A 15,407-nucleotide genomic window follows, 5' to 3' on the forward strand; every position below is an offset into this window, starting at 1 on the left:
AAAAAACAAACTTTGATATCATTTGAAACGGTGATGTATTTTTGTGTCATATGTAGCAAAGCGTCCATCCAATCCTGTGATATGAATTTTTTATTATATATGCTAAGTATTAAAAGTGTGCAATATTTGCTCATTTAACTGCGATAAGTACCCTTTAAAAATGTTGATTAAAGTGCTTACGATACCGAAGGAGGCCGAAGCTGACCGAACAGATCCGACGCCAGGACCATAAGGGATAAGCCTGTGTTGGGGACGAGCAGCGATCAGTGGTGATGAAGAAGTGGCTAGCAGTGGTGGTGACATATTGGGCCATGGCCCTTGCCCGCGGGTCCGAGGCCCCTCCTGGGGTCTACGTCCTCCCCCTCGACCCTCAGGCCAAGCATCGCTTCTTCTGGACCCTCGACTACGTTGACTCAACGATACAGGTATTTCAGTTCCAAGCACTTAATAAATTTGATTATATGTTTTGATAATTAAAGGATAACGTAAAATTTTGAAGATAAGAGGCAGTATGACAAGCAAATTGATAAAAATAAAATTTATTTAAGTAATGGGGGATATTGGATTGATTAATTACTTTTATTTACTGTCGCATAAGCTAGAAAGGTTAACATTTTAAACGAGTCTTAGTAAATAATGATTCCATCATTGAATGATACTTTAAAAAATTGTAGTTATTAAAAAACAGGGGTTATTAAATAGTTGTTTGAACCACCGTATATCACTAAATGTTAATAATTGTAATTAATTTACCATTATATATATTTTTCATACGAAAATGAAAGTAGTATCCACTAAATCCAATTTCTCATTCATCTGCATGAATCTCCCAACAGTCACTCTACTCTAAGAGCATAATCATAATTACCATGATTTATTGGAAGAAATTAAATTTAAACAAATCAAGTCACAATTTTCTTTTTTTTTTTTTATTAAATTATCTTTTTCATTTTAATACTATAATTTACAACTAACTAGTTACAACATGAAAAACCAGGGGTTAACTTGTTTGTTAAAACAATATTAATAAAACTGATAAATCGAAAAGAAAATAAAAAAAAATAAATAAATAAATAAATATATTTGAAATATTTTGGAGGAAATGCTATAAAAGTAATTACACAAAATGGCAATAACATCTCTCATTTGGTCTGTAAATTATAACGTTTTTAATTATAAAAAATATTATAAATTTTATATAACTCCGTTAATTATTATTAATTTTATATAAATCCGTTAATTTTTAATTCATAATACACTATCTCTGGTAAAGAGGTACGGAATTTTAAATGGATAAGAGGAAATTTATTCAGCACACATCCCTAATGTCCACAGTGTAGACGATGCTTTTCCGATCCATCATTTTCTTGTACACTTCGATTTTGATAAATCTTCTTTTCCTATTTTTAAAATAATATTAATAAACCCATGAAAAGAGCGATAAAGCTGGTCAGTAAATATTAGATGATAATTAGATTCTCATAGCTGGCCATGATTATCTGGGTAGCTTGTAAAAACGGATATCATAAGAATTTATTTTAGTGCCACCAAACTCACCTTTCTATCTTACTACTGCCATACTAACCATAACCGAAATATGGATTTTATCATTTTTACCTTACCATTTGCCTTTCCATAACTAGTTGTTTAAAGAGTAACCTACATAAACAATATAGTGTTTTGTCTTATTAGTGGGAATAATTTTCCTTCTATATTTTCCTTAAATATTTTTATCTAAAAAATCAATCATTAGTTGTTTAGTGACCATTCCACAAACACTATAATTTAATAAGCTCACAAGTTATTTGCTATATGTTCTGAATAAATGAAATTTTTGATGAAATTTTCTGCGTATTTCATCAACAATTTCATTTATTGAGTTCATACAGCAAATAACTCGTGAATTTATTAATTGTAGGGTACGTGAAGATGGGGCGACAGTCCCGAAACGTTGCGATAATTATTGGTTTTTGAAATAAACTCTCCTGGCGTGTTCTTAATCGTGATTAAGTACATTTTTAGATTTGTTCCTTGGAAAAAATAGCTATACAATGAATATAGCTAGAATATGTAGCTGTAAACATTTGAATACGTAACCATAACATCATGAAATTAATATTCTGTTTAACTTTACGTTTACCTGGAACACAGTCCCAGTAAATATTGGTTTTCGAAATGCCTAAAGACTATGTGAATAGGTATGTATTGGGACTTGAATAAAAGTTATATTGTATGAAATAAATGTCAGATATAAACTGATATACTACAGATTTTTTTATAGATAATATATATTTTTAGATTTTATAATTGAGGAATGAACTCAGACTAGATTAGGACTTTCTAAAAAATCCTAGATAAAGTGTAATCGACATTCTACCATTTGAGGAGAATGATCCTTCTGATTTACAATTAATTAAAAGTAGATAAATTTATATTTCATTGTATTCCACTTTATATTTTTATAGTTGCAGTCATGTAAATATGAAAATTTCAAAATCAAAAAAATATCAGGCGCCTAAGGTATTAGAACGCGGTTATTAAGCTTTATATGAATAGCTGAAGACGGGTCATGTATTAACGCCAAATAAAAGGATCTGTTCCGAAAACAACGTTCCTCTCATAATGCATAGTAAATTTTAAAGAAAAACATTTAATTAAATTATGTAGACAATACATTTATGATTACAGCTTCTATACATTTATAGCTCAATTTCACAAATCTATTTCACTATCTGAAATATATTTTATGTTTTATAGTTACTTTTACAACTAACACTCAACCGTCATTTTATGTAAAATAGTTTCAATGTAGATCGTAAAATCAGTGCATGATACGTGAGTAGGAAATGTTTTGCTTAAGTACTATTAAGTGTACCATAAATGCGTTTTTATAACAATTTTATCCATTTTATTTGTCAAGTTGTTTATTATTACTATAATATATTTAATGTACTTCTCAGTTGTACTTAATATATTATATTGAATATAATCAATTGAAATTAACGTTCATATACCTAAAATGTCATGTAAGGGTGTTTAAACTTCTATGGAATAGAATAAAGTTTTTTTGCCTTATCTCCATTAAGCCCATAACGATTCAGTTAAAACAGATTAAAAGATTCAAGTTCAAAATTTCATCTCTGCCTTATTTAACTTTGACAATGAGTGCCTTTTGGAAAGAATAAAAAAAAAACTTTAATGTGATAGAATTATGTTAGTGGATGCAAGACATTTTTCGCGATATATGTCAGACAATTAGGTGCAAGCTATGACTATGAGAAGAACTCGAATTTACAGAAATAATTTTCTTAACTCATGGTTCAACCAAACTCGGTTTAAAATTTATTCAGTCTTAAATGAATTTAAATTTTTTCATTTGTTTCAATGAAACATTAAGAAAGGAACAAGGTAAGTTAAGAGTTAATTATAATAAGATTCTTTATCTTTTCTGGAAGTTTCTTTATAAAGATACAACAAAATTCAAAATGTACGGTAAAATATAAAACTTTAAAAAATAAAAATAAAATGTCTAACACTAATAAATTGGAAAAATAATAAAAATTAACAAAAAGAAAAAACAAATGTTTATATCAGTATAAAATTTAAATGAATATTATAATAATCCAACAATATTTTGTATCTAATGTAGAAATAAAAAAAAAAAGCATTTATATTTTATATTTCTGACGTGTAAACTTTATCAGATTTTAATAATGCGATTTTCAGTTTTCCGTGAAAGAACAAATAAGCAATTGATTTTGTTACAATAATTAGATGATATATATTAAAGTTTATAAACATAATCAGCAAATTAAAAAAAAAATAAATAGCTTTGAGCGACAAGTCCTCGTCACGGTATAACGAAGCCTTCCCCTAAAACTCGTTAAGGTGGTTTAATTAACCGGAAAAATAACAGATTTTGGTAGAGTCTCCCGTTTTCGAAAAGGAATATTAAGCAAGATAATTAAAAAAACAAAGTTGCTATATAGTAACTAGAGTCAAAACAATCAAAAGTAACATAATTATATATTAAACATTTTGAAGGAATTCTATGTTTGTACAAATTTTCAAGAATAACTTTTAATTTTATTGCTTACGTTTTAATTATTTCTTAACTCTAAACAGGTAAATACATTTCAATAAAATTTAAAATTCAACAAAACTGACAATTTTCATATATGGGGTTTTATTAATCTTTTTTTTCATTTAAACAAATTCCTAATGCCTTTAAAATGCTAAATTTTTAAAAATTATTTTTTTTATTCAGTCGATTGTATAACATTAGAATAAGTAAATATGCCGTAAGTGAGAGATATTTGTTCTTTCAAGATTTAAGATAAAAAAAAAAAAATCATCTTTGCTTATACTGATCGGATATAGATGATGTAGGTTTAAGTTTTGTAAATAATTACATTACCTTTTAATTGAGTAGCTATAATGTTTCAATTTGGTTATAATAAAACAGTAATCAGAATTAAATAAAAAACTAACCGCTCAGTTAGAAATCTCTAGCAATGACACTGCCTTCAATAGCTTTGAAATGACAGTAACTATCCACAACGGTCTAGCTCTATGTAAATATACTACTCCTTTAAACAACAATATCGTAAATTAAAAACAATTATTGCGTGAGAAAATAACAAATATTTAAAGAAATTATTCATTTTTACTTGTTTACTTTGATTTGGTTGACAAAGCTATATATTTCCTACAAATTGGTTGCTCTGCTTCATAAAATTTATAATAGATCCCGAAGATAGCGGCAAAAGTTTAATATTCTTCATTTTTTATTTTATAATTTTTGATTTTGTAATTTTTATTTCATTTAATACCCAGGCCTCAAATGGTAATTATAACAGATATTTTTTTTGGTTTAAGAATTGATTATGAAGGGAGGGCATAGTCTCGTGCAATAGACACCCCTAACTACTAACAACGCTATAAATATTGAATGATTATGACTAATTATAAAAAATATATTTACATAAATAAAATAAATAGGTAAAACTAATAATTCTTTAGAAGAGAGAAAAAAAAGAAAATAGTAGTAATGGCAATAATAAAAATAGATAAATATAGAATTTACAACAGGATGTCCAAATCTTCAGTTACAATAGGGAAATTAGGATTGTTATGGAGGAAAAAACGTGTTTTTCTTAGAAAACCATTGTAAAAATCATATCTAGTCAAAGGATTGAGATAGCAAGGTGAGGTGGTGACAATGAAATATTTTTAAAAGGACTAACCTCTCTTTAACTACAGACATTTCCACATGAAACATCATGTATAGACGAGCAAGTTGTATTGGCAACGAGGATAATCCGACGTTTTAGACTGTATTTAAATTAATCATGAGTAAATAAAGAAGAGTAAATTAAATATTTTAATTATAAAAACGTCATTATGCATCACCAACAACTATCCTTCAAAAGTGAATCGAAAAGATCAAAACACGTACAAAGGTCGATATTGAGAAAAATACACTCATAGATGGACGTATACAAAGTTTCAAAAATATGACAAATTAAGATATAATGAATAATTTACATCACTGGCAGCGGCTGGGTTATTAAAGAAAGTTTTCAATAATTCAGAATTAAATTCCTCCCCCTTTTTTACTTTCAAGAACTCTTTAGCTTTCAAGCCTTTGAAGAAAAAGTTAAAATTAGAAAGAAAAAAAGTGCTAATGATGGATTTCGGTGAAATAATTTTAAGTTCCTAAACTATGGAATAAGCTACCAGTACACATCAATAATTAAGACAATATATCAATTAAAAAAAAAAATTATTTTTAGATTTATAATACAGTTTTTAATACTGGGTTAAAAGTAATAGCAAGTTTCATTTTCCGACTGGAAAATGAATTCCCCTTTATTTAGGGAAAACCTCCTCGTATAACATGGAAACAATGTTAATAGGTTGAGGGATGTTAACTAAATAAGCTGTGATTCCCTCCGATTTTGTATAGTCATTAACAACTATACTAAGTACGTTTATTATTTTAAGTCAATTTTTGAATTTCTTTATTATTAAAAGGAGAATTTCATTTGTTATACTAACATTACATACTTTTGTTTAAAAAAAAAACGTATGTTTATATATTTTGAATTTTTTTAAGTACCTTTAATTTTGCTTATTTCAAATAAATAACTAGTTACCATTGTTATCTATAATAATATCACACAAAAAAAAGGATGATAAACAATTAATGGAGAGAAAAAAGGATAAATGGAGACAGATGTTCGAATTGGAAAAAACTGAAACTACATGATTTATTCCAATCACATTCATATATTCGATATTTATTGTTAAACAGTTGTATTCTTGGGAGGATCAAAGTTGATACTAGTTATTTTCTCCTTGAGAAACCCTAAAATACCGATTTTAATAGTATGAGAAAGTTCTGTGAGGTTTTTAAAAAAGGTACATCTTAGTTATTTGAAATAAATAACTAGTACAGATTGTTAGCAATGATAAACAAAGGATTATTAATACAAAAATTAAATAATTAAAAGAAAAATAGTGACAAGTTTGATTCGGATAAATCCGAGACCGCCCGATCTCTTCCGATCACATTCATAAGTACACAATTAATATAAAAAATTGATATTAATTAGTTTCAATTAAAGAAATATAAATTTCAATAATATGTGAAAGTTGTTCACCAGATATTTTAACAAAACTGGTGGCGGATCTCAACTTAATATCAACAGACCTAAGCTTAATTAGTATGAACATCAACCTTGTTAAACTAGGAAGTTTTTATAAGTGGAAAATCTGTAGTCCATAAGGAAGCTGTTTAAAAAAATCAAAAATAATTCGAGATTCTAAAAAAACACTATTTCATGTTAATTACATTACTTATATTACATAATAAAACATTTATAATGGTAAAAATATTTATGCGTCTAAAATAAAAACATCACGTCAGACGCTGCTTATTACTATATGAAAGTATTTCTTCCTAAAACAGTCAAATAATACGAGGTTTAACTGTTTTTTAAATAAAATCATTTTACCTCGTAGTAATCTAGTACCAAAACTTTTAATTAACAAAAAATAAATGAAAATTTGAAAATGGACTTGGCTAGTTTTGGAATTCAACGCTTCATATCATTATCATTGTTTCAGATTGAAGTACAAGCCAGCATCTCCAGCAATAAGTGGTTCGGAATCGGGTTCTCCGATCGTGGAGAAAGGAGCAACGCAGATTGGTGCATCTTCGTGTCGGACAAAACTGGCAGAGCCAGGATCTTGGTTAGTATGGAAATAATCTCTCCATATAGCGGTGAACAATAATTAATACAGTAATAGTTCTATTATAGCCATAGAAAAATAAAACAAGAATTTCCTTTTTCTTGTTTCAAAACTTCTTTATTCCAATTCTTTCTTCTAAATAAGAAGGGAATACTCAAATTTCACCTAACCTATTTGATTTTTGCAAATAACTGTGAATTTCATAGGACGCTTGGACAGATGATAAGTGTTTGCTCACGATAGACCAATCGCAAGACTGCAAAGGATTGAGGCATACCAGGACTTCTTCCAATACCAGCAGGTTCTCATTTTACAGGAAATTCGATACATGCGAGCCACAGGATTACGTTATTGAGGTATCACTGATATTAAGACTTATATATTTCATTATATAATAACAAATTAGCAATAATGATTATTAAGTCATGGTAAAAAATTTTCTATGTGCATAATATTAACAACGTAAGTATTAAATTTTAAGAGCAACATAAGTCAAAAAGGAAGGCAAAAGCTGATTTGCCCTAGTTAGTCAGGACGGAACCCTAAATTTTCTTTTATTCACCGCCAATCTTGGACAGACTTTTCCAAGATATGGATAGAACTAAAATTATTATCTAGCATTCCTCAGGTGACTAATTCTTACTCCACTTCCTAATTCCTTACTCCAGTTCAGCTCGAGCGAGAATCAGATTCTATTGTAGAGGTCCGCGGGAGGCAATAGCACTCAACTATGTTTTGTGAAGGCTTGATTAAGAATTGTTTTTATTACGTTTCCAGAGGGTTTTACAGATAATTGCACTTTTAAACATTATAATTCCAAACATTTTAAAATACGGTAAAGAGGTCCACAAAAGGTCCATTTTTTTATTTAATTAGCAGTTACTTACTGATACTCACTTGTCCCATTTTAGTGTATTTTGATAATGGTATATTTTTTTTTAATTTTGATAGATTTGCATCTCTGGTGAATAACCTGAAATAATTTTTTTCTAGGACTTGTATTGCCTCAAAATTGTTATCATACAATAATACAATCATTCCTTAAAACACCCTTCTACCGCAGTTTCTTTAGAACGATCTAAACGCGCCTGAACGTTCTACATATCAAGATTTTTCCTTTTTGTTTTTACTGTATATTATCAGTGATTTTTAATTGAGTTTAGATTTTTCGTTTTCCGGAACGTTCCGTTCTATACTATAATACATTCATTATGTAGGAATGTATTACTGCTCTAATTGTTGTTTTCATTTCCATGCATCCAAATACGCAATACTTGTTAAATAATTCAACAAGTAAAAATTTCCTACTAAACAAACAATCAAGTGAATATCCACGTTCTTTATCGCAATTATATCACTGGTTGTTTTTCAGCGTGGAACAACGCATATTGTATGGACCGTTGGTGACGGGCGGATTGACGGAAGGAATCTCTGCTCATTGGAAGGAGGCTTCACACGGACTGAGATTCTGAAACCGCCCAGCCAAGGATTCATTCCCGGAGAGGAGTCTTGGCACCTGACAGTTACCGCCGGAGGGATATCTGTGCCTAGCGTTGACACAACTTACTACTGCAGAGTTACCAAACTCCCTCCTCAACTAAGCAATAGGCATCACTTAGTGCAGGTTAGTAAACATCAGTCTCATATTCACACTCCATAATTAACTTTCGGGCGTTTCACACAAACTAATTTCGACATTTCAATACATTAATATGCAATATATGAAAGGGCCGGACCCAATAGGCTTTACTTGTAAATATTCGCTTAATCGCTTAGTGAAGAAAAGAGTCAAGAATAAGAGATGAAAGCGTTTGAACCAGGAACTGCACGACCTAACAAATGAGATGTCATTAGCCTCCAACTCCTAAAAAATTTCAGTGGGCCAGCATGAAAAACTCAGCTATCCTGAAGATTCTCACCAAGATGCTAGATGGAACAAGACGACAAGGAAGACCAAAGCTATGGTGGTAAGCTAGTAAGGCCCACGGTGCAAGATGTTCGGAAAATATCTTTTAGGACACCGGGATGTATGGCGAATCAGTTAGAAAATTCTTAACCAAAGAAGTCTACAATAAATCATAATTAAAACTGGTTTTTCACTTACAAGCGTTATAAGTGATATCTGTTTATATTTTTAAAATGGAAACGATTATCAACATTTTATGGTACTTTATTTTAAAGACTTAATAATCTTATTTCAATATAATGTAAAATAGATATTTATGAGCCAGTAAACAGATACTTATGTAGACCTGGAATCGTTTCTAGCCTTGTCGCCCAAGCGATTCGAACTCAACAATGACATAGCTTAAAGCACTGTCAACAATAAAATCTGTCTGTCATCTATTTCATTCATGTCATCATGATACTTCAGATACGAAATACTTTTTCTTCCGTCGACAGGGTGCCTATAGAAAATGATTTTATTTTTCGTACATGTGCCCTAAAAAAACCAACTATTTTTGAGCGAAACTAAAACAGTATGAATTCAAAAGTAAAATTTGATTAAAGTAAAAAATAATACAGAGAAAAAAATGCAAATAAATTGATAGATCAGACACCCAAGGCTTCGGTAATAATTAAAAGATGAAATTCAAAAACTTTTTTATACTAGTATTTGTTGATTAAGTTATGTTAGCGTTTTTAAAAATAGGGAAAATAAATTTTCTCATAGTTGTAGGACATGGAAGGATTATCAAAGATGCGGACCACGCCTACTTAATAAAGCCACAGAACTAAAGCATCGATTATCCGACCTCCTTGGTCCTGCGCGCTTGCGCGCTGTTTTACATCGAAGGTTACTGCAACAGTTTGCTTGATAAACAATCGGAACTAGAACCAGTCGTTAATGTGTTGTAGTGATTCGCTTTAAAATAAAATGGCTTCTGTTTCGAGAAGCTCTCTCACAAATGAAGAAGTTCCTCAAGTAAGGGAAAGGCTTTTTAGAGCTATAGAATGCTCCAAGGCAGAAAAGAAAGGAACTTATGGCAGTTTCTTGACACCTCAAGTCGTTGAAATCATCCACTGGCCAGAACTTAGGCCTAAGATGAATCTAGACTTTATAGTTCCTACGATGGAACCCAGTGTGGAACCAGGCCCATCCATTTCACAAGAGGTTCCACTAATTGAAGATTTACTTTCTTGTTTTCTTGGAGTCAGTGGGCAATTTATTGTACCTGAACCTCTGGAAGAACCATGGGCAGTAAGAACATTCACTATTAACAATAGGATTGATTTAAAATTAGCGGAGCTTGCTAAAAAATGTTTAGTGATGGCATCAGATTTCTCAATGGTTATGAGATTTATTCAAGATAATAGAAAGCTCTCAGTTGGCAGAGTAAACCAAGCCTTAGCTGCAGCCATGAACAACGTAATTCGTAGCTATAAGCTGTTCATTCTCGAACTAGAAAAAATGCATCATAAATCTTTGATAAATTTACATAATCTATGGTTTTCAATCCAACCAGTTAATCACCCTCTTCAAACACTATCACTCTTGGCAAAGCATATTGCAGTAAATAGGCTGAGGGGAGCAGATACCTTGAATTATCTTCTTGACTACACTTCATCATTAATGGATATGACTAAAGAACATGAAATATGTGTTTTCCTGGTTGAACAAGCTGCTGCACCCTTTATGGTATCTGTTCAAAAGTGGATATTTAATGGAGATATTTATGACCCCTTTGATGAATTTATGATTGTTGGAAACCCAAAGGTCCAACTTTCAAAAAAGAGATTTCCTGATGAATATTGGAGTAAAAGTTATCAAATCAGGAAGTCCTGTACTCCATCATTTTTAAAATTGGTTGAGACAACAATATTAAATGCTGGAAAATATTTGAATGTAATAAAGGATTGCTTAGATGCAGATTGGAATGTCAAACGTGCTGCAGAAGAAGAATTGAAGTACACCTATAAAGGTACTGAATTTTTAGATGCTATTAGGAGAGCTTATTCTCATTCAAGTAAATACCTTTTGTCATTGATGGTTGATGAATATTCTATAATTGAAAGAATTAAATCAGTAAAACGTTATTTGTTACTACAGCAAGAAGATTTTGTTGTCCAATTGTTCGACAGCTGTGAAGAGGAATTGAATCAACCAGTTGCTAATTTGATACCCACAAGGTTAGCAGCTCTCATAGACATGGCTGTCCGATTGCCATCTACATTAGATGATGAGTTTAGAGACGATATTATTATGAGTTTGAGGCCTAACCACTTGATGCATCAGGTTCTGAAGTTGCACAAAAAGCAAGAATATGAAGAATATTTGAAGCAATATTCTGAGAGCACGCTCACTGGTCTACAGGCATTTGCCCTCTCTGTCAACTCAACATGGCCTGTAACATTAGTCTTCAATGTAACTGTGATATCATCTTATCAGTTGATTTTTAGACATTTATTCTATTGCAAATATATAGAGAGATTGCTATTTAGGGTTTGGCAAATGGATAAGTCAGTTAGAGCGCTACCATTTTCACAAACAACATGCTTTTCTAAAGCATTTGCTCTTCGCCATAAGATGATGTATTTCATTCGATCCATGGTTCTTTATATGATGGAAGAAGCAGTGTTACCGAATTGGAATGATTTTATACAAGCAGTTGAAACAGTGGAAAGCATTGACTCCTTATATGATGTACATTGGACATTTTTAAAAAACTGCATGTACGATTGCCTCCTGACAGCACCTGATCTTATTATTCTTTTCCAGAATTTAATTTGCACTTGTCAGGAATTTTGTGACTTTGTTATATCTCTTGGGTCGATTCTCGATCTTGAAAATCATGCTGTTTATACTGAAACAATTGAAAAGTTAGATTCTCAGTTTCAAGAACAGCTAATTTCTTTCTTTAACAGCATTATTGAAACTTCATCCTTTGATGCCAATAATAAACTGTGGAATATCCTATTACGTTGTAATTACAATAATTATTTTGAAGATTTTTTACATATACCAACTGCTGTAGCTACCTATGATGACCCAAATACTCTTGTAATTTAGATTAACATGAAAACATCATAATTTTATCTGACACAGTCACAAAAAAAAAAAAAAAAAAAAGAGCAGTTAGACAATATTGTTATGAAGAAATTTCACTTATTGTTTCTATGAAAATTTCTCAATTTATTTATTTATTATTTTTTATTGTAAGTATTATGTATACAACCCTAATCTTATACTTTTAGAGAAAAAAAATGTATATTTATTGTAAATATTTCAAAATATTGTAAATTAATGATTATTATCTTAGATCTCTAATATTTAACTTTTTACACATATTTTTGTTACAAATTGTTGCAATAATTATTTTATAATGAAAGCTATCGTAGTTTTGTAATTAAACAACCTATCTTCAATTTTCTTTGTCAAAATTTCAAAATCACATCAAATTCAGAAGTCAAATATGTGATCTTAATGATGTGAAAATAGGTATTTGCCACAAAAACAAAATGTACATTTAATTATCCTATGTGAAAGACAACATAAAACTGTTGAAAAACAAAACTTAATTTATTCACTGAAAAAACAAAATTATAATAGTTACACATAGAGGCTTGCAAAAAAACCTAAAACTAGAATTATAGAGCATATAAGCTGTCATAAAAATAGTACTAAACTAAATACAACTGCTTTGCAGAACTAAATTCATCCATAATAGTGATTTTTACCCGTTGTCACATATATGCAATATTAATTTTACATTTGTTTTTCTTTTGATAAAGTTAAATACTTTTCTTTTGTATTATATCAACTATTTATTTAAGGTTACGAATTCGGAATTGCCCTTAGGCCTGCAATAACATATCACACAGGGCACAGCAAGGTCTAGACCTACTACTATAATTACTTAATAAAATTAAAAGATGTGACATAGAGAAAACGCACATAAATTTAAATAAGATTACAAACAAAGCTAAATTATTAACAGAGTTCAATGCAAATTTTTTTTTTAAATTATCACAGGTATTTATTTTGATATTGCCACTATAAATTTTCTTGCAGCACAGTATAACATAGATTTTCTCAAGAAGTCTTAAGAGTCAATTTCTTAAGTTCCCTAATATATCTACAAGCACATCTGACAAACAGCTTTTTGTTTGAGATATTATATAGATTGGAATTAAAAGTGAACTTGAGTTAATTTTTAACAACGATAATAGTTTTAGGATGGTCTCTAGGACGTCCTTAGAAAAGAAAACAACTACAGTCTAAAGTACTAGCTTAGTAATATGTACTATTTTAAATAAAAATAAAACATTTTTTTGTGTCAGATATGCCACCTACTATTTAAAATAAACAGCAATATGTCAAATTGGTCATATCTTCATGGTGTAAAGAGCGTTCCACAACTCCAATTCTATAGAGATGTTGCTGGAGGAAGTCATGCCCTGTAAGTATTTTGAAGCAGTTTATTTGAATTAAAAATGCCTCCCTTTACTTCTCAGATTATTTTGCGTAGTATTCCTCAAGATTTTTCTTTACGATATCGCTTACTGCTCATTCTGGTTTTGATGGATATGACATTCGAGAAGTTTACCTTCCTCTTCACAATGAAATCAAAATAACTTGATATTCATTGAAACTCAAAGTACATTTGTTTTCAATTCATTAAGAACTTCCTTAAATGCATCCACATTATTGGTAAGTGTTGAAGTGAGAGAATAAATAAATTCCAAAATATAAAAATTTATAAACAAATCTGATAGGATCATTATCTGAAGATGCGTAGATTTCACTTTCTGAAATCTCAATAATAAAAATCATGATTTCAAGTTGAAAAATTCTCAGTGGCGTAGTACCTTTATTTATGGTTTAAAAAAATGTTAAAATGAGGGAGTTATACAAAAATGCCTGGACGTACAAATTTTATTTCTTTTTACTGAATGACTACAATAAATAATGAGGCTTTTTTTTTTTTTTTTTTTTTAATAGCATCCCCACGTTATAATTCACTAAATCAGTTAGTGATTTGAAAAAACAATTAATTGTAGATCAAAAACAATTTTTGAAAGTGCCTTATCTAAAGGTTCAGACATGATAAGGGAGTGAAAAAACATCTTTTTTATTTACTATCAAAGAAGTGGAATAGTTCTTATATTTTCCCAATGACTGGCACCGAGGTTGAAAATGGACCAGACTTATAATTTATAAATTTTCTGATAATGACCCAAAAACAAAATTTGAGGGTTTAGAAAGGTAAAAATAAATGCAATGACAATTTTTTTTTTTGAGTTGACTATGATGCAATCAAAAAAATATTTACAGTCTAGTACAAACTTTTCTTCCTAATTACGGATGAAAAACTTTTCGAATTATTCTGTAATGACCCAAGACCAATAAAGGTTATACAAATTATTGAAGTGTGTTAAAGATGAATAACTTTTTGAAATAAATTTCAAATACTTTTGAGCTTTCAAAACTTTGTCATTATTGCGTCAAAATATAATAAATTGAAAAAAACAGCTGATAAGTTAGCAAAATCTGATTCCCATAAAAGTTCTCTGACAATCAAATTTAATATAAAATGTATATCAACAGACGTTATTAATGAATGGTAATTGTGTAAACTGGTAACCAGAAAAAAAAAGACAGCTGTCATACAAATATATTTTAGATATTAAACTGACTAACTAAAACATACTCAGAAGCACAAATTGTTTTTTCAACTTTTATGTTATTACTGGATTAAATCAAAAACATAATAAATACTCATAATTATGAGAGATAGTTGACCGTGGATGATGAATGAGGAGAAGATGGTTGGGGGTGCGGTCAATGAAAAACACAAATAAGTTAATCGTACTTATTTGTGTTTTTCATTGACCGCACTCCCAACCATCTTCTCCTCATTCATAATAAATACTCATTCTCTGAAACAATACATGAAGAATGTCATAAAAAGCAAATGATATTTATTCAATATAATCTTTCTTAGGAATGTGCTGCAATATAGGATTGCAATTAATCATAAAAATATAATTTTAATGAATACATATTATTTAATATTTGAAAGATAACATCCTATTCGTTGCAGATTTGACCCAAAACAGATATGTGTCTTTTCATTCCAAACTCCTTAACCATCCTAACCCATTAACTCTTAATCTTTCATCCTTAACAATCCCTGATAATCCTCCGA

General features: G+C 29.8%; 2 protein-coding genes across 2 annotated transcripts in view; both read left to right on the plus strand.

The window, feature by feature from the left end:
* Nucleotides 1-263: 263 nt before the first annotated feature.
* Tbh (Tyramine beta hydroxylase) overlaps nt 264-15,407 on the plus strand; it is a 23,040-nt gene continuing 7,896 nt past the window's right edge. Inside the window, exons 1-5 of the mRNA XM_067047450.1 lie at nt 264-425; nt 7,132-7,257; nt 7,464-7,613; nt 8,630-8,881; nt 13,540-13,658. Coding sequence (XP_066903551.1) covers nt 273-425; nt 7,132-7,257; nt 7,464-7,613; nt 8,630-8,881; nt 13,540-13,658 — 800 coding nt within the window. The 5' untranslated portion in view covers nt 264-272. The remainder of the gene's footprint in view (nt 426-7,131; nt 7,258-7,463; nt 7,614-8,629; nt 8,882-13,539; nt 13,659-15,407) is intronic.
* Nucleotides 10,067-12,560, plus strand: LOC106689796 (gamma-tubulin complex component 2). Its single transcript, XM_014434979.3, has one exon. It carries the CDS (start codon nt 10,136-10,138, stop codon nt 12,266-12,268), a length of 2,133 nt encoding a protein of 710 aa, XP_014290465.1. The 5' UTR covers nt 10,067-10,135; the 3' UTR covers nt 12,269-12,560.

This window comes from Halyomorpha halys, unplaced genomic scaffold (assembly GCF_000696795.3).
Source record: "Halyomorpha halys isolate HHAL.00 unplaced genomic scaffold, Hhal_1.1 Scaffold1469.1, whole genome shotgun sequence".
NCBI classification, from domain to species: domain Eukaryota; kingdom Metazoa; phylum Arthropoda; class Insecta; order Hemiptera; family Pentatomidae; genus Halyomorpha; species Halyomorpha halys.